Genomic DNA, 20,709 nt, shown 5'->3' on the forward strand with positions numbered 1-20,709 from the left:
CCTTGACAAGATAAAACAGATAATTGTTTTAACTTTCCAATGCAGTGGTACCATTACTGCCTGAAGATAAACAAACACAGCCAGAAAGGCAGAAATTGTACATCATGCTATTCCAATGACATTTTCTTAATGTTTTCTTTTCTTTTTGAAATCCTCTTAGCCAATTCTTCTGGAGGCACTGCCACTCCACCTATTTAACCAGATTAAGCTACAGTTTAGCACGCTCCCTTTTTGCCATCCATCTGCCAGGCACAACCTCAGTAAAAGCAACCGATGGCATTTCTGAATTACACGAATGACGTTAATACTGAAACCACAAGACCCAAGAGCATGCACGCAGGGCACGCACCATACGTGAACAAGGTGTCAACCCTGAAGCTGACCTGACTGAAGCCATTTGGACCACTTCAGTGTTGCCACACTGGAACTGAAGGATAGGGAGGGGGGATTTGCTTTGGAGGGGTCTGTAGTCAAAACAACATATTTTCTCTTGGGAACCAAGGACATTCTCAAACCTGGTTGAAGGAAGGCAGAGTGATGTTACCCGGCTGCCAGCCTGCACAGTGATTGGACCATGTGACTGATTGTTTTGAGGAAGTAGAAAAACTTTTACTTTTAATTAGGTGAAAACCACGGGAGAATTTAGAGTCGGTTTTCACCAGATATGTGCCAATATGATAATTCCAATAAAAGTATTCTTTGAGGAACCTACCTGCTTCAGAGTCTTGCTTGCTATGGATTTATTACTTGGAACCCTGACACAAGGCAACTTTTTTGGATTTTTAAATTCACCTGAAAGCTCAAAATCAATAGGACACAAAAGTATGCACAGCATGTGCACACATATACACACCAGTGCCAACCGAACCAACCCTATATTGATAGTCTTTGCATTTTTGCAATCTCAGTAGCATTCCCAAAACTAAGAATACAGATGTTTCCATAGACACCTGTATCCCTTTCACTACCTGCATTACAGATAGTGTTTCCCAGGTGAGCCTCAAGTTGCCCTTTAAAAAAAAAAATAGCAGCAATGTCTTGCTTTTGGATGCAGGCTTCTCTTTCTGCTTCACCATCAGCTTCATTGTTGCCTTCCTTTCAAGATTTTACATGTTACCTCATCCAATTTAAACCAACAGGACCAGGGATTGGATTAGCCCTTGCTGCTGATGAAAATTCATAAAGCAAGCATCCCAATCCCAAACTTGAAGCAAAACAGCTTATTTTGGTCTGACCTCAAAACAAAGACCTTGGAGCGAATATATTTTGTTTCAGGCTTAGATCACTTCAAAGAGTTATTCTGAGGTTGGATTACTTCAGGGTCTACTAGTTTTCTGTAAGAAAAATTCCTACGAAAAGCAACAGTTGAGAGACGGATTCCTTCTCTGTCGGACTATTTCCCTGAGTGCATCTTCCCAAGAAAGGAAAGGTTTTCAATCTGTACACTTGCTGTAAATACAGGTATAGTTTATTCCTAAATTTGAGCAAGAAAGCATAAAATAAAATAACCACTTGAGAAAGATTCGTGACAGCTACATCCAAGCTAGTGTCTCAAATATTGCATAGAGAGATACCGGATTCCACCATTCTCAATCACTATGGCCAATAGAAATTGAGAGATAATGGTGGGGGAGCCATCCAACACATTTAAAAGGTACTAGATTGGGGGAAGTTAATTTGTACATGCAATCACACAATGTAATGAATTCCAGCTTTAGGTCAGGGGTCTCTTGTGGTTACAATTGTATATGGCAGGGGTGAAATTCAGCAGGTTCTGATAGGTCCTGGAGAACCGGTAGCGGAAATTTTGAGTAGTTTGGAGAACCGGCAAATACCACCTCTGGCTGGCCCCAGACTGGGGTGGGAATGGAGATTTTGTAGTATCCTTCCCCTGCCACTCCCACCAAGCCACTCCCACCAAGCCATGCCCACAGAACCAGTAGTAAAAAAAATTGAATTCTACCACTGGTATATGACTCTAGAAACTGAAAAATCTAGATTTTAGTGAAATGGGCTGGTAACATCAAACACCACCAGGAAGTAACAGATAAGTAACTATGGGGCTTTTGTGATAATCTTTAGTTACTACTGAAACAAATATTTCTGCTCTTTATTAATTTATCTCCTGCCTTTCATACAGGAATTCGGAGCAATGTATAGACAGCAATCCCTCCTCCTGCTTTTCCACATAATAACACCTTGTACCTTTTATTAAGGAATGGGCCATACTTTCAGCTTTCTTTCATGTTTTCTCATCTGGGATAGTATCAATCGATAGGTGAATTAATGGAAGCCAATTTTAAAGGACTTGTGAAGAATAACGGGAATTATGGCAGGAGTAAAATGAAGACAAACTATACTTAGTCAAACACTATTTCCCCCCAAATGATGATGGGAAGTAAAACATTGTGAGCTGTATGTGCTGATAGAAAGGAAGACTAGCATTCAGTGTTACAAATGTTCAGTGGTGAATCCCGAAAAAAACAAACAAGGAGTGAGTGTCTCAGTTCTGCATTTCAATATCATATTGAGATGTACTACCTGGGGTATATGTGACTGATCATACATTTAAGTTTTGTTGAGAAACTGAGAGCTATGACCTCTCCTCCCCTCCCTCTCCTCTCCTCCCCTCCCCTCCCCTCTTTCCTTTCCTAGGTTTGGGCAGGGAAGGTTCTGTGTCTTTTCTAGTTTTTCTTTTTTTTTATTGCAAAAGTTTTACAATTACATTTTCACCCCTTTCCCCCCCCCCTCAACCCACCCCAACCTTCCCAACCTCCCTAACCCTCCCTAGCCCTCCCCTCCCCCCGGACTTCCACACAGTATACTTGATATAAGTAAAAAAAAAAACCCCTTTGTATAAAACTTATATAAAACTTGAACCCCTCCCTCCCCCTTATAATTTTCTTTTTTATCTTCATTACATTAACATATTTCTATCTTGATATATCATTTTCAAATGAAAGCTATTTGATACTTCCTAGTTTGGTATTTGTTCTGAACATAACCTATCCACTTTTCCCATTCCCATTCATAAGTCTCTTGTGAACAATCTTTTAGATATGCTGAAATCTTCGCCATCTCTGCAAAACTGGCCATCTTCATAGTCCATTCCTCGATAGTGGGCAAAGCTTCATTTTTCCAATATTTACCTATCAATAATCTTGCTGCTGTTATCATATACAATATCAACTTTGTTTCACCCAATGTGAAACCCTTAACTATACCCAATAAAAACAGTTGTGGAGAGAATTGAATTTTTTTCTTTAAAACATTCTGCATGACCCACCAAATTTTTATCCAAAAAGCCTTAACTTTCCTACAAGTCCACCAAACATGATAATATGTAGCATCTAAACAGTCACATCTCCAACATTTTGGCTGAACATTAGGGTACATACACGACAATTTTTTGGGTCTAAGTGCCATCTATAAAACATTTTATAAAAGTTTTCCCTCAGATTCTGCGACTGTGTAAATTTTACATTCTGAACCCAAATTTTTTCCCATGTTTCCAACATCACTGGTTCTTCAAAATTTTGTGCCCACTTAATCATACAATCTTTAACTAATTCAGTTTCTGAATCCCTTTCTAACAAAACATTATAAAGCCTTTTAATATGCATTGGACCTTTCTCTTTTATATGTCTAACCAATTCTTCCTCATGCAACATAATACCAGTTTTTTGGTCCTCTCTCCATCTCAATTGTAATTGATTATATTGTAGCCAAGTTAAATTAATCCCTTCAGCCAACAGGAAAGAATGAATTATCCTATAACAGAGGAGGAGATAATAGTAGCAATTAAACAATTAAAAACAGCCAAAGCTCCTGGAACGGATGGTTTGACTGCTGTGTATTATAAAACTTTGCAAGCAGAAATGCTGGAACAACTTAGAGATCTATTTTGTAATATTCAACAAGGGGGTAAAATACCCCCATCATGGACAACAGCTTATATATCTTTGATACCAAAAGAGCAAGCAGGTCCTAAAAGACCGGAGAATTACAGACCAATATCTCTTCTGAATACTGATTATAAAATTTATGCAAAAGTATTAGCCAACAGGTTGATGCCAGTAATCCAAAAGGTGATTCATGATGATCAAGCGGGATTTATCGAGGGTAGATACATGAAGGATAACGTAAGGCAAGTAATAGATTTATTGGAATATCTTGAGAAGAATAAACAGATTCCTGCGGTGCTGGTTTTCTTGGATGCAGAGAAGGCCTTTGATAGAGTGGACTGGAATTTTCTACTAAAAACTTTAAAAAAGATGGACTTTGGGGATCAATTTATACAGGCGATTTCAGCAATTTATCAAGAGCAAAAGGCACAGATTATTATTAATGGAAGTTTGACAACAGAGTTTAAAATTGAAAAAGGAACAAGACAGGGATGACCGCTGTCCCCACTTTTATTTATTTTAACACTAGAAGTTTTGTTAAATACGATACGGGACTCTAATATCTTGAAAGGTATAATGATAAGGCAAGAGGATTACAGAATAAAAGCATTTGCAGATGATCTGGTTGTCACCCTAACACAGCCAATGGAATCAATAATCCTGATGAAGGACATTATACAAGACTATGGTAAAGTTTCAGGTTTTAGATTGAATCAAAAAAAACCTAAGATGATAGTTAAAAATATGACACAAGATCGTAAACACGAGCTTGAGAGGAGGGCAGGTTTTGAGATTGTACCAAAGGTAAAATATCTAGGAGTTCAGGTTGCAGAATCAAACACAAAATTGTTTCAAAATAATTATGAGGTGTTGTGGCGAGAGTTGCAGAAAGATATGGAGACTTGGAAAAAACTGCAGCTGTCCCTACTTGGAAGAATAGCAGCAGTTAAGATGAACATTTTGCCAAGATTTCTTTTTTTGTTTCAAATGATTCCGGTGCTTAAAAGTGATAAACAACTGAAAGTGTGGCAAACTGGAGTGAATAAGTTTGTCTGGAACGAGAAAAAACCGAGAGTGAAATTGAAAATTATGCAAGATGTTCCAGAAAGGGGAGGTCTTAAACTTCCAAACCTACAGTTATATTATGATGCAGCAGCTTTGACTTTAACAAGTGATTGGTTTGGAAGGAAAAAGATTGGAATATTGAATATAGAAAGTTTCGATCTTGAATTTGGATGGCATGCTTACCTATTTTATGATAACAAAGTGGATAAAGTATTTAAAAGCCATATACTAAGAGACTCTTTGATGAGAGTTTGGAAGAAGCACCGACTCAAATGGGATTATAAATTACCGCTATGGCTGGATCTTGGTCATACTTTGTGGAATACAAATATAATGTCACTCGGGGGGGTTTTATACAAAGAGGTTCTTTTTACAGATGCGGGCAGATGGCAGCTGAAAACATTACAGACACTGTTTTCTAGTTTTTCTTAATTACTATCAAGACCATGTTAGGGTTTAAACATGCTGTTACTGAAGAGAGATACAGAAGAGGGAGGGAAGGGAAGGGAAGTGGAAGGGAAGGGAAGTGGGAGGGGAGGGAGGGAGGGAGGGAGGGAGGGAGGGAGGGAGGAAGGAAGGAAGGAAGGAAGGAAGGAAGGAAGGAAGGAAGGAAGGAAGGAAGGAAGGAAGGATTTACTAAGATAAATCAAACATAGTTCATATCTAATCCAAGTTATGTTGGGGAACTACTTTCAGCTCCAACAAAGATATAAAGCCCCTATTTCGTTGAACACACATTCATGAAAGCTCATGAAATTGATACAAATCTATTACCTTTGTATTTTGTCACCACTGCTGAATTGATGCTATGAGGCTCTTGGAAAGTGACAGTGAGTGATGTGCTGCTTGTTACCATAAGGCAGATGTTGGTTGGTGCCTCAGGGGCTTCTGCGAACAGAGGAAAAACACTGTACTTCATGCGGAACAAATACTTTTCAAACACTGCCCTGGGTCATTGAAGAAATGAGTCGAAGCCATGCAACGAGGGTGAGCTTTCTACTGAAGTCGCTTGTGTTTGTAATGAAAACAAGGCATCTACAGTATGCTAATGAGACTCTTTGACACCATTGGTTTCTCTTGTTCTCTTCGTCTATTTGGGACATTAGAGTGTAAGTATTTCTAATGGCAAGTAATTATATGTAAGCATAGTACAAGATTTAGAATATCATCATTTATAATATCACATTTCCTCAGTCACACGGGCTTTGCCAAGGGGATGGAATAACGGAAGCACTGATGAATTTTTATTCGTATTTAGAATTTATTTAGACACCGATTGTATTGTATGTTTAGATATCATTTATTTTATAAATTTTAAAAACAAATGTAAGAAGCTGCTTTTAATGCAGGTTTAAGGATGTGTCAGCTTGGCTTAGCAGTTAAAACTTTCCTGCCTGTAAAACACAGATTATTGTTTAAAAGATTTCATATTTTCTGACATCAGCATTGCAAGTGATGAACCTGACTGCACTGGGTATGAAATATATTTTATTATATCGCAACGCAAGATGCCTTTCCACTGTTTCAAGCAGCTTCCTTAAGAAGGTCTAATAGTTGCCAACCTTCTTTATGATAAATGTCCATCTCCATGAATAGACAACTAAATAATTCTTTTCTAGTCCTGCACTTGTCTTATTTTAGGAACCGGCAGGTTGCTGTTCTACCTGTAACCCATTTGTCAAGCAGGTTAGCTGCTCAGTGAAATGCTGAGGGAGACACAATCCCTGGAGACACAATGTGTTTTATGAATTATTTCTGTTCCACCCATTTCACTCATCCAGGCATTTCTCCCTTGGCTCTTACTGGAGTGTTCAAAGCTGGACTTCATGCGTTTGTAAAGCCGGTATCTCCACTCCCAGGCTTTCAGCTGCTTCTCCTTCTCAGAGCTGTCTGTGCCGAGACTTTCACTCATGACTTGTGCAGACAGGTCATTCACCCGTTGTTGAGCTTCTTGGACCAAGTTGCTCAGATGGACGGATCTGCCTTCCACGCTGACAACTGCGAGGAAGAGGAAGTGGGTTAAGTTCTGGGACTTTTCAAAGGGAAACGTAGAAGTTAATCAGGAGAGAGAAGTATGCATATGAAATCATATATCAGAGTATATAGAGCAGGGGTGTCAAACTCAAGGCCCGGGGGCTGAATCCGGCCAGCGGGGTGCTTAGATCTGGCCCACGGGGCCACCCTGGAAACAGTGAAGGACTGGCCCACATTGCCTCTGCCAGTGAAAACGCAGCTCCCCGGACTGGCCCACATTGCCTCTGCCAGTGAAAACGCAGCTCAGGAGGACCGTATGCAGCCCTCCCAGGCTCCGTTTTCTGTCATTTTCACTGGCAGAGGGTTGCAGGAGGCTGTCGCGGCTGAAAATGGGGCTCAGGAGCCCGTTTTCACTGGCAGAATGCTTGAACCACCACAGGCATCCCCAACACGAGTGACATCAAGCTGGCCATGCCCACCCCACTCCAGTCTCCCAAGGTCCAATACAACTCTAATACAGCCCTCAATAAAATCAAGTTTGACACCCCTGATATAGGGTATGAGAGATATGGGTACTTTAAAGAGTATTAGCCTGTATACTTGTGGATAAGCCCAGGGATGGAAACCAGTCTATTTACATTAACCTATAAAGATATCCTCGACTGCTCCAGAGAGAATCAAGTGGCTCTCAGTCAATTAAAATATGGGTAGTTCTCGTTTCATGACTACATGCAATGCAGTTGTTAAGTGAAATATCATGGGACCACAACTTGCGATTTTAAGTGCCAGCTTCTCCATTGATTCTGCTTGTTGGAAGCTGATGGTAAAAGCACACAAATGACAATCCTGAGACCATAGGATGCTGTAACAGTGGTAAACACCTGCCAGTTGTATCATATTTGAATCTCACTCGTGTGACTACGGGGACGCTGTAACGGTCGTCATTGCGAGAACAAACTGTGAAGTTACTTTTTCAAGACTGTTGTAACTTCAAACAGTCATTAAACAGGGCAGTTGTGAAGCAAGAACCAGCTGCATATGGATGAAAGTAGGACACATAAGATTGGGATTTGTGTCTTCTAGATATATGGTTGACCCTTAACACTTTGTAGCTACTAATAGCTGGTTTTCTCTGTCATTAAGGGTTTCTTTAGCATCTACAAAAAAGAGCATCTTCTTAGAGATGTGTCCCTGAATCTTCAGCTGCAGTCCTTCTTCGGTTCTGGTATCTGTCAGTAATGTTCAAAGATATAATTCTATAGTAAATTTGAGTAGAGGAATTTTGAGATGATGTTGGGAAAAGTATGAAAGAACCATTAAGAAGGGACTTGAAGTAACGATTGTACAGTCCAGCAAATGTGAGAAGGAAACTCAAAATAACTATGCCTGATTTGTTTGTTTTTTTAAGCCTAGATGGGACAGAGAGAAATTTGGACAGACTTTCAAAATTCTGTTATTATACTTACATCAATAATGTCCCTGGAATCCCTGTGGTGTTTATTTCTTGATTTGGCCTCCTTTGAAGGGCTGATCATTTGTTATGTTGTGCAGTTGTGACCTATAGGAAACTGCAACGTTGTTGCTGCACCCCTAAACAGCTTATGGTACTTGCCACTCCATAGACTTGGCTGCTTTTAATATTGCACCAAAAAAAGCAACCATGTGATCATTTTAGCACAAGCCGTATCTATTTCGCCTACATTTTAGCTTTCTGGAAAGAATGATTTAAAAAAAAAACAAACCATATTGTTTTAAGGAAGATATTAAAATATAGGTGAGTTCATGTGCTGTCCCCAACAATTCATGATAACTGCAAATACCCTTTCATTTATTATAGAAATGTATCTTTAAATACTTAAGCATTTAATTGTATAACGATAGAGTTTACAGAGCATGTTAAACCATGGTCTATTTTAACTGTAGTTCGTTGAATAAGCCAATGAATGGGCTCACATTACATGTGAACTCACAAAACATAGTAAATTAACCATACAGGTACAATCATTCATTTAGTGACTGTTTGAAGTTACAACAGTACCAAAAAAAGTGACTTCTGAGCGATTTTCATACTTACATCTGTGGCAGCATCCCCATGGTCATGTGATCAAAATTCGGGTGGCTTGGCAACTGGCATGTACTTATGACAGTTGCAGTGTCTTGGGATCATGTGATCACTGTTTGTAGCTTTCCTAGCCAGGTTCAGACAAGCAAAGTCAATGGGAGAAGCCAGAGTCACTTAAGGATTCCATGATTCACTTAAGAACTGCAGTGATTCAATTAACAACTGTGGCAAAAAAGATGTAAAGTGAGACACAACTCACTTTGCAACTGCCATGCTTAGCAACAGAAATGTTGGGTTCAATTGTGATTGAATGTCGAGCACTGCCTGCACTGGCTGAAAATCAAATCAAGTCAAGTCAAGTCAAGTCAAGTCAAGTCAAGTCGTCACATAATGGATTAGCTCACAGCATCTAGTTCAGAGTTCCCCAATTTTTCCGACTTTGTGAACCAGTGTGTATGTGTGGGAGAGGGGATGGTTCTGGCGAGTGGCTGACAAGCATGTGCATGCGCATGCAGCTCCATTTGCATGAGTGCACCTGCCTCTCATGCAAATGGAGCACACGTGCATGCACTTACATGTTGCTCACACAAGTGAGGATGCATGTGCACGCATGCGTGCTGGCTGTTTCTGCAGCTTGGTTGCAATCCCCTCATGGCTCACAGGTTGGGGACCCTTGATTTAGTTGACGCTAATTTGAAGAGCTTATGTGGGGCTATTTGCATCCCATTTTAGCTATCAGCTTTGGAAGAAGGACTCTACTTGCAACAGTGATCCATTTATAAAATTCTCCTCTTCAGACTTCCAATGGATGGAGATAGCAAATGCAAATTGTGATCAGCACAGTGCATTATTTTGCCATGGAAATGAAGTGGCTATAGGTGCCTAGCCTGCGTTCCCAGGCATGTTTGCATTAAAGGCAGGAAATGAATACTCATTTACGATTGCCCCTCCGTGCCATCAGTCTGCATTTATTTACAGATGGTCAATGAAAAATCAGCTCAGTCTTTTTTTTTTTTTAACTGCTGCTTAGAACACTCAAGGCTGTGTTTTCCTGCAGATTTGTCATGCCTAATGAATGTTACTTTAGCCGTCAATCACGTGCTTTAATTCCTGTCACCCCTGATTCTTTTTTTCTCCTCCAGTCACGAACCATGACAGAAAAATAAACAAATAAATATTAAACGACACAACTCTTTTCACTGAACAGCTACAGTAACCAAGGAGAGGGAGAGAGAGAAAAAAATCACCCTGGAAAGTTAAGGGAGGCCAGTTTAAATGATAATATAAGTGTTGTGGACACGACACAGCCATAAAAGTGCACCGATTCTACAGACTTGGTGAAAACAGAGAGGGGGCTAGAATATACAGGCATAGCTCAGTAGGGGGAAAAAATGCCAGGAAATTGGAGCCTCAAGATATGATTTCCTGGAGCATGGAGACTGGCAGATACATACGAAATGTTATTAATTTAACTAACTTTAAATTAACAGCAGAGTTTGCTAAATTTGAGCTCCTGGGGACACAGTTTCATTATGTGACTTGCCGAGATGCAAGCAAAATAGTATTCTTAGCCACAAGTTTCCTAACGGTGAGCGCAATCAACCAACGGAAGAGCTTGCCTTCAGAAGCTGTGGATGCTCCATCACTGGATGGAGCATCAAAAAAGAGGCTGGGCCACCATTTATCTGAAATCGTATAGGGTCTCCTGCTTGAGCAGGGGGCTGGACTAGAAGACCTCCAAGGTCCCTTCCAACTCTATTATTCTATGTTCTACATATGATGTCAGAATTTGAGTCACGGTTTAAATGACGGTTGACTGACTCATTTGCTCTCCCCTTGCAAGCACACAGACAAGGGGTAAAAAATTGAGTGGAACAGTTCCCTGAATGGAGACAGTGGACGATGTCATCAAGCAGGTGAGGTGTTCCTCAGGTATTTTTTGGACAAGGGTCAACCAAGAGCATCTTCCAGCCAGAGCTCAAGTATCTTCTCTAGGGTCCCTTGAGCCTCAAACCTTCTCTTGGCTCTAGGTTATCTGCTTATTTACAATTGTCATTGCTTGGTTTTTTTTTGGGGGGGGGGGGGCTTGTTGCTATTGAAAATAAATGCATCCCACAGGGACAGTTGAACTGACTGGGGACTGTTTTCTGTTCTAGAGACCAATGAATTCTCATCTCAGAATCTGGTGGTGGGGAATCAATGGAGCGCTCCTTCTGATATGACTGAACCCCAGACAGCTCTGAGCCAGAAGGGCCAATTGGAAGCAAGGTGAGGGAGTTCTAGTTTGGTCACATTTAGAGCGGCCCAGATTCCCTGTCTCTGAATTGATAGGAGATGGGCTGTTGTAAAAAATTGATAAATAAAATAAATAAAATAAAACAACACTTTTATTTGTATAAAAGTGTATATTCTGAGATATACAAACACACACAAATATACACCCACACCTGCATCTACCGTATATGTATATACCAGTGGTGGGTTCCTCCCGGTTCGGTCCGGTTCGGCCGAGCCGGTAGCGGTGACGATATGACGTCACCGAACCGGTTCTCCCCCCCAGCCCTCCCACCCCCGCACCCCCTCATGTTATTCTTACCTTTTATTTGGTCCCACCCCCAATCTATTGCTGCCTCCTGAGTCCCAGCTGATGACTAGAGGGAAAAAAACTGTTTAAACTCTTGCCGCAGGGCTTCAAAGGGCCATCCTACAGCTGATCAGTGTTAAAACCAAACAAATGAGTCAGGTCTTAAGTGCAAGTACTGGTCATAAGTGCGAGGACCTTCCAGAAATGACTCTGACCAGCTAGCCACGCCCCACCTAGTCACATGACCTCCAAGCCACATCCACAAAATAAGCCACGCCCACAGAACCGGTAGTAAAAAAATTTAGAACCCACCCCTGGTATATACACATATACACATGCACCCATATAAACACGTACCCATACACACAGACAGATACAATAGGTAGGTAGCAGAGGTGGGTTTCAGCAGGTTCTGTCCAGTTCTGGAGAACCAGTAGTGGAAATTTTGAGTAGTTCGGAGAACCGGTAGTAAGAATTCTGACTGGCCCCACCCCCATCTATTCTCTGCCTCCCAAGTCCCAGCTGATCAGGAAGAAATGGGGATTTTGTAGTAACCTTCCCCTGGAGTGGGGTGGGAATGGAGATTTTACAGTATCCTTCCCCTGCCCCGCCCACCAAGCCATGCCCACAGAACCGGTAGTAAAAATATTTGAAACCCACCACTGGTAGGTAGGTTGAGATTCACATACAGATATCCCTCAATTTACCACCATTTGTTTAGGGACTATTCCAAGTTACAACACTGAAAAAAAGTGACTAAAAAGTGACACTTACAACTGTTGCAGCATCTCCATGGTCATGTGATCAGAATTTGGATGCTTGGCAACTGGTGTGGATTTATGATAGCTGCACTGTCTCAAGATCATGTGATCACTATTTGTGACCTTCCCAGCTGGCTTCCGACAAGCAAAGCCAATGGGGGAAGCCAGATTTGCTTAACAACCGCATGATTAAACTGAGATGCCTCGCTTAGTTAGTGTATCTCACCCAAGCAAAATTCTGCAGGAAAGGATTTTTGCCTAATCTCTGAATTCTTATGCATTACCCTTTTTTTTTTCAACGCAGTATTTCAAAACTCATCTTTGCAATATTTCTATATCTCTATGATTTATTCATCATTAGTAGGATAGTGAAACTTACACATTAATATAAGAGTTTGTGTATCCATCAACATTTTGTCGGCAACACATTTTGGTACAACCACATGCGACATGGAGGTCTGGCCTGTGATACAAACTACTATTCAACAATGCCAATTTGCAACTGTTTTTTTTTTTTTAACTGCAGTTATGGGTTAAAATAACTTAGTTCATTAAATCCTCTCTCCAATCAGGTACGTACATGAAGATACTTTGTCTGAAGAGGTGTGACAAAAAAAGAGCAGTGGGAATTAAAATTTTTACAGATTAAGCATTTTAAATAGCTGAAATATGTAGGGAAATGCTGTTTTACAGCATCTCACAGCACCACTTCCTTCAAGTCATTAATCCCAGATTCAAATTTTGATTTGAATAAATGTCCTTAAGATGTTCAGGGACACACACAGACACACACACAAAAAGAGTATTAAGCTTGATATCCAAATGAAATCAAAACTTTCCAGGCATATTCACGGGGGTCTTTGTTTATTAGTCACATTGGAATGAATGAATGATTTCAATGTTTGTTATTGCCTTGTTCCATTCTGGTCTCCTGTCAGCCCAACAGCTGGCTGCAACCACAACAGCAGGGTCTGTATATTTGCTTCTTACAGAACTGGGGAAAAGATATTTTATGACTAGCACTCTATTTCATTCATATCTGTTCAAAACGAAATTCCACTCGCCAGCTCTATAAATTGTATTAGGCTACGGTTGCTTTTAACTCTGGTTTGCCGTGATTTGCACACCACTATGGCATGTATGCATTATGCTCAATTATTTATACAGCTTGTGAAGTTATACAAGGCTTTTGGATTTGAAAGCAAAAAGCATGTTAGAATACAGTGATGGGGCATACAAGTAGCCCTTGACTTATAGCCATTCATTTAGCAACTATTTAATATGACAATAGCTGTAAACACAGTTCAATTAAAAAAAAAAGTCAATAATAGAAATCATGATTGAAAACGGTTTCAAAATTACAGAGTTGAAGAGGAGAATCTTGACCCCTTCAAAATAGAATGAATGGGATGGGCACATAGAAATCCTGGGGAAGTACATTTAATAATAATCGTTTGGGTTGAACACTTTAGCCTTTGAGCAGGCCACAATGGAGTATCTAGCAGTTCTCCGTCATCCAGATAGGAATATGATTCTTCTTTTTGCTGATTGTTCGCATACAGGCAAAAATACAAGTGGCTTTAAAGAACTATGTGCCAGTTCTCCTTTGATTTATTTGACCTTTTTTAGTATGGTACAGCTTTGTTTGTACAGTATTCTGCAATACTTACAGTGTGGACTCTCCTTTGCACCAACTTTCATGAGGATCTTGGCAATGGGCACATTATTCGTCAGGATGGCGATGTCCAAAGCTGTCAAGCCCTCACTATTAGGTGTGTTGAGATCAAGCTCCTCTGGTGTGTATTGGTAGAGAAGAACCTGGACAGCATCCAGGTCCTGTTGCTCCACAGCCTCAAACATGGCTTCGCAGCACTGGAAATTCTGTTGGTGAAATAACTGGATGTGCCTTATGGGTTTTGACATCAATTTTGTAAAAAAGGTTACACTAAAAACATTGTGCAAAACCTGATTATGCACATTTCAGTAACTATTGTAGAAAATTAGCACTCACCCCCCCCCCTCCTAGAAGAATGAAATATTTTGGGAAATATTAAAAAGGCAGAATAATACAGTATATTTCCCTAAAGGAGAAATGGAGAAACATGCTCTTGGAGAAAGAAAGCAGCCTCCAAGACTTTCTTAATAGCCCCAGCAGATGTTGAGGCCAGCTTTTAGAAATGCAGATTTGGTAATCCATTCAAGACAGGATATTTTGAAACAAAGGCAGAATGGTAGGATTAGAAGCAGCCATCACCCAAAATCCAACACAGGAAAAAGCCATTAAGCCACAATAGGAATTATTGCATCACCCTCAGAGCAGTCCAAACTTCAACCAAACTTAGCTCAGACAAAAACCTAGGATTTGTACTTTGCCTATAGAGCCAGCTATGACCCCTACATAACCCCCTAACAGCCCCATGGGAGTCTGACATCAGCCAATAGAATACATGTTATTGCACAGGAACAGGAAGCTCAAGTGCAAAGCCCAAGAAAACTTATAACCCCCCCTCTCAACTCCATGTGGTCAGCTGCCCAGAACCCATGCGGTTCAATAAATGGACTCTCTTTCCAATCAGCTTCCAGCCTCCATTTTATTTCTAGTGCCTTCTTCCCGGCTTGGAACTGAACCAAGTGGATATTTCTTCCCACAGTAGATAACTAGATATTTTGTGTAGGGTTGATCTCGAAATGTGTCAAAACAAGATGCTGAAGCTCTTTTTCTGATGGATGTTGAGGGATGGAGGATGTAAGAGTAAATCCAGCTTTATCCATGGGCAATATTGAGACAATTGTTGTCTCAGGCCTTGTTCATAATTCTGTTCTGAAACTTGACATTGATTGAAATGAATATCTGCTACTCTCTCTCTCTCACTCACTTTCTCTCCCCTTCCCACCATGTTTCTAAAGCCACAGTAAGTGCCAATTACGGTAGAGCCATAGTTTATTTCAGAGAGTGAATCTGACAGTGCTATATGTTTGGTCAATTGCATCTCAACAATGAAAGGGTGACATTTATAAGGTTTCCATAATGCCTAGAGATGCATTCATTGGAAGTGAACACCAGAGGACCACCGTCATGGAAATCAGCCCATTTTGCTGAGGACACTTCAGAGCCCACCATGAATACCTCCCTTTAAAGTTCTTCCAAATGACCACCTTTATTTTCAAGTGGCTTTCAAACGCGACAGGAGTTTAGTTATTATGTTCCGGTTGGTGAATTCTAAATTATTGGCTGTCAATTTGCACCATGTATCATACATTTTACGTATCATTGAGATTTTAATTTTGGCTAGTTTTTGGCTGGAAAATCACTGTAAATAAATATTTCAAGTGAATGAAAATAAGCATAATTTATTTACCCCTGTCAGTAATAGTTAATTCAGAGGAACAGGGTTGGACTAAATAAGAGCTTAAATAAATCACAATTAATTTTATTCTCATTCTCTTTCTTTCTCTCTCTCTCCACCTTTCTTTCTTTCTTTCTTTAACTATCATCTACCTACCTACCTACCTATCTATCTATCTATCCATCCATCCATCCATCCATCCATCCATTCATCCAATATATCACCATACCCCAACAACCTTTGGACCCTTGTTTGAATGACCTTAATAAGCAGTTGGAATCACACACCAACAGCATTATTTTACATATATTTTATAACATTGTAATGGCTGACTTCAAAAGCTAAATCAAGGAAATCATTTTATGGCTTACCATAATGTGTGAACCAGTCTTGAATAAATGAATGAAATGAATGGTTTGTAATAATAATTATTAAATATTTTTAATTTCAAATAGTTATTAATAATGATGAAGTAATAATTTTATTTTTTAACTTTTATTGTTTTATCAATGTATAAAATATAAAGAAAAATAAAAATAGGAAATTAAGTGAAGGAAAAAGAACTGGGGAAACAAAAAAAAGGTACAATGGAAGAAAGAAAAAGGTGTTTCTTTTTAGCACAGTGCAAGATAACAACATTACAACCTCAACTTTTCATTTTTATGTATTAGTATATAACTAGCCATTTCTATAACAACAAATCTATCTAATCGGCAAAGCCAAAGTCAACGTTTCATCCTTTTTCATCACAAGCACAAAGCCAGAAATGATATCCAAATAAAAAATATAAATATATTCTCCTCTTTGAATAGAACAATTGAGTTAACCATTACTGATTTATTTATTTATTTATTTATTTATTTATTTATTTATTTATTTATTTATTTATTTGCCCCCCCTAAGCGGTGTTCTTTTTTATACAAAGTCAGTTTATTGCCCCCACAATCCGGGTCCTCATTTTACCTACCTCGGAAGGATGGATGGCTGAGTCAACCTTGAGCCTGGTGAGATTTGAACTCGCAGTAATTGCAGGCAGCTGGCAGCTAAGTGCTACTTAACAGCACTTTAGTCTGCTGCACCACCAAGGCTCTTGCTGTGGAAATAATATGTATTTCTGTTTGCACTTCATAATCTTTACCAACGATCACCATTTATATTAATGAAATTCACTGTATTCTTTCAGATTCTTAATCTTAATTTTCAAGGAATGAAAAACTCAAGAGGCATCTGCAAGATCCAGCGCTTATTGGCCAAAACTGAGTTGCACCTTAAGCTTCATCTCTAGATGTGCATGATTTACAAATATACAAAAGGGTTCAATTAGTGTTGTGTTGATGTGATACTAATTTAATAATTTGTTCCATCTTGAATAGCCTTCTCCCTTCTTCAGCCTGGCACCTTTCAGCTGTGATGGGTCTCCAGTTCTGAATTTCAAATCAAATTGCCCTTGGAATGTTGTGGTCCCCACACATCTGAAAGATCATCCCATATGTTGCCCTGCTAGACTGATCTCACCGAAAAAAACACTTAATCTCTCCCCTGGTATAGCTGACAAAGTGAGGAGAGCCCGTGGCTTAGAGGTTAATATCAGCGGTGGGTTGCCCCCGGTTCGGACTGGTTCACAGGAATCAGTAGTAAAACCGGCGGGAGACCCTGCCCACCACCCCGGATGTCATCATTGGCAATCTGCGAATGCGCAGAAGCTTCTGCACATGCGCAGAAGCAAGGCACGCCCATGCGATCCCATTGCGAATCGGTAGTTCTTCTTTCTTTCTTTTATTAGATTTGTATACCGCCCTACTCCCGAAGGACTCAGGGCGGTGAACAGGCACAAAATAAAATACATAAATACAAAAGTTAAAAAATATAATTAAGTTAAAAAATTAAATAATTTAGTCCAAGACAATTAAAAAATCTCAATAATTTAAAACAAATTAAAATTTCGATGTAAAAGAATTTTAAAACAGGGGAGAAAATTAGGCCAGGCCGGCTTGCTGGAATAGAAGAATCTTAAGAGCACGGCGGAAAGTGCATAGATCCGGGATCCTCTGTATCTCTGGAGGGAGCTCGTTCCAGATAGTGGGTGCCCCCACAGAGAAGGCCCTCCCCCTGGGGGCTGCCAGCCGACATTGTTTAGCTGACGGCACCCGGAGGAGCCCCTCTCTATGAGAGCGTGGTGGGAGGCTGCTTGTGGTAGTAGGTGGTCCCGTAAATTACCAGGTCCTAAGCCATGGAGCGCTCTAAAGGTGGTAACCAGAACCTTGAAGCGCACCCGGAAGACCACCGGGAGCCAGTAGTAAAGGTAAGTAGAATCCACCCCTGGTTAATACATCTACCCAATATGCAAGTAGCCTGGGTTTGAATCCCAGAAGGGTAGGGCTAGCTGATGGGAGCTAAATAGCTTGAAATAGATCTATACTAGTCTCCCTTTATTTCTCCCTTTATTTCTTTGTGTTCTTTGTCAACACAAGCATAGTTTGCTGCGAAAGCAACTGCCTGCAAAGGCTCCTGGATTGGGTCTGAAAGGCGAAAGCGGAAGCCGTATGCTTTGTCCCACAGTTGCCCTGATAGACCGGTCTCACTGGAAAAAACACTTTATCCGAAAGACTACTTGAATGGGAAAGTTGGTGTAGAATAATTTTGGAATCAATTTCAGTGGAAAAGAATTTAGTACTGAGATTCAGATTGTGGCAGCCTTTCAGTTAAAAAATAATGATGACGACGCTTTATTTTTAATTAAGAGATTTTGTTGTTGAACGGATTTCAACTGAAGAGAATGGAGAAAGGAATTCAAAATCCAACTCTACCTGCTACTTTGCATTGAAGATGTAGAGTTGTTTGTTTTTGCTTTTGAAATGCAAATTGCCCGAGTTCAGGGATTTACCCTAAAGCAAATACTAGTTTCAGAAGAGAGGTTGCTCTCCTGAATTCCATCTCTGAGCTAATCCCAGGAAATTGGTAGCATAAATTAAAGAATATAATTCACACTGGAGGGGGAAAAAATTCAAAGAATTGAAATTACATGTAGCACTCATTAAAACATTAGATCTCAGAAAGTTTGGGCTTATAATCAACAATGGTAGATAACAAACACACGCTAATAGGTTTCTACTAATATCCCATGGTATAGTTGGCTAAAATAAAAATAAATAAAAAAGAATGACATTAGCCATCATAGCTAAAAATAAATCAGGATTGTGATGATCCTGAGAAAGGAAGTCAGGTCCAGAAATGTCCCATCATTATCTGATACTTCTTTATGAGAATTCAGTCCACAAACTATCTTTTCTTTCATGTACACTGAGAGCATATGCACCAAGACAAATTCCTTGTGTGTCCAATCACACCTGGCCAATAAAAATTCTATTCTATTCTATCTTCTTGGACAGATCCACTGCAATAGAATTTCACACTCCAACAATGAATAAAGACATACCGTACATTTCCTGGATATGCCATTTCCATAAAATCTCCCTACGTGGAAGTAAGTGCCATATCAGTGATCCAAAGATGTCATCACCCATCACATCCTTCATGTCACACTAATCGTCCCTGTGATCTGATATCTGCAGATCATCCAGAACATGACTATATGTGAAGAAGGAAGGATTGACACAGCCCAATGTCACATAGCTGCACCACATAGCTTGGTATTTAAGACCAGAAAAAAAGAAGCCATTAGACCTCCCTTTAAAAGGCAGCTTGCTCAGATGGAAAAGAACAACCACAGGAAGCAAATCAACGTACCTTCTTGCAATTGCTCTTGAAAGAAGCGTGTATAGAACCATATTATCACCCATAAGATTTTTGCTTACAAAAGCATCTATCTCAGCAACTCTGCTCAGCAATGGTAACTTGGTGGGTTCTACAAAATTCCCTTTCCAGTATCCCTTTGGGATAATTAGCCTGTATTTTTCTCGTTAAAAAAAAAAATAGGCAGGAGCTATATTATGCAAACAGCAAGATCCAACTGAGCATGTTGGAAGATCTGAAAAAGGTTACCATGATATTGTGAGATGCCTGTTTGTTTCTGGGCATATGTTGTTGCTACATAATTAGGAACATAATTAGGCACTATTCTCCTGCCTTTAAAAACATCTCAGTCAAAATGCTGCAGCCCATGTGCTAAATGCCATCATGCATCATAAGCAGGTCTCAGGTGCTCATTCCAGGTACAGCTGAAGTCCAGATTTTGACCTCTAAAGCCCTATATGGCTTGGAGCTGAGATACTTACAGCATTATCTTCTTCAACCAGAATTGGCTTGTCTGATGCATATGTACTACAAGAACTTACTGGTGGTCCCTTATTTCTGTGAGGTTCCAGGAACTGAAGCCAGGAGATCACTGGGGGTCCTTGACTTACGACCATTTGTTCAATGACTGAAATTACAAGAGAGCTGAACAAAGGGACATATGACCCCCTCTGAAAATTCTGGCCATTGTAGCACCCCCATGGTCCAAAATTTTGGATCTTGTCAGTGTGTCCATCCTTAGAACCAGGGAGCCCTGCAAGTTGGATCAAGAGACCAGCATATCTTCTCATCTGTTATCCAGACTGTGGGAGTTTCAAGGGCCTCTGTTTTGACAGTTCTTTATCTCTAAAGAACAGTTGGTAGCAGCAGATCAAAACATGATGTCTTATACAGAATGTTACTCATATATCAGTTTTCTAAGAATCTGGAGGGAGTGAATACTCTGTATTTAAGGTAACAAAGCCTTAAATGCAGAGTATAAAAGGGCACCTGCTAGAGACATTTTTTTTTTGTTTCACGGCAAATAGTTCCCTTTTTTTATTTCACTTAGTATAATTAGGCACATTTACATTATGCCTTCCAAAAAATCCTCACATTTATATTTTTCACATTCGTCCAGAGAAATTAAACCCTAACACTGAGTGCCAAACGCACTTCTCCACCTGGCAGCATTCAGTTAGGGAAAAACATTGATCCATATTCATAGTAAGGATCTGCAAAAGACATATGTCTTGTTGCATACAGAGTACAGAGACAC

At 40.0% G+C, this 20,709-nt stretch overlaps 1 protein-coding gene across 1 annotated transcript in view; it reads right to left on the bottom strand.

Moving 5' to 3' along the window:
• ANKFN1 (ankyrin repeat and fibronectin type III domain containing 1) overlaps window positions 1–20,709 on the bottom strand; it is a 129,550-nt gene that overhangs the window by 103,061 nt on the left and 5,780 nt on the right. The window contains exons 2-4 of the mRNA XM_070934819.1: window positions 14,022–14,232; window positions 6,774–6,968; window positions 5,745–5,858 (exon numbers count right to left, since the gene is read on the bottom strand). Coding sequence (XP_070790920.1) covers window positions 5,745–5,858; window positions 6,774–6,968; window positions 14,022–14,232 — 520 coding nt within the window. The remainder of the gene's footprint in view (window positions 1–5,744; window positions 5,859–6,773; window positions 6,969–14,021; window positions 14,233–20,709) is intronic.

The sequence above is a fragment of the Pituophis catenifer genome, unplaced genomic scaffold (genome assembly GCF_029215685.1).
Source record: "Pituophis catenifer annectens isolate HBS135680 unplaced genomic scaffold, rPitCat1.0.hap2 SCAF_2, whole genome shotgun sequence".
NCBI classification, from domain to species: Eukaryota; Metazoa; Chordata; class Lepidosauria; order Squamata; family Colubridae; genus Pituophis; species Pituophis catenifer.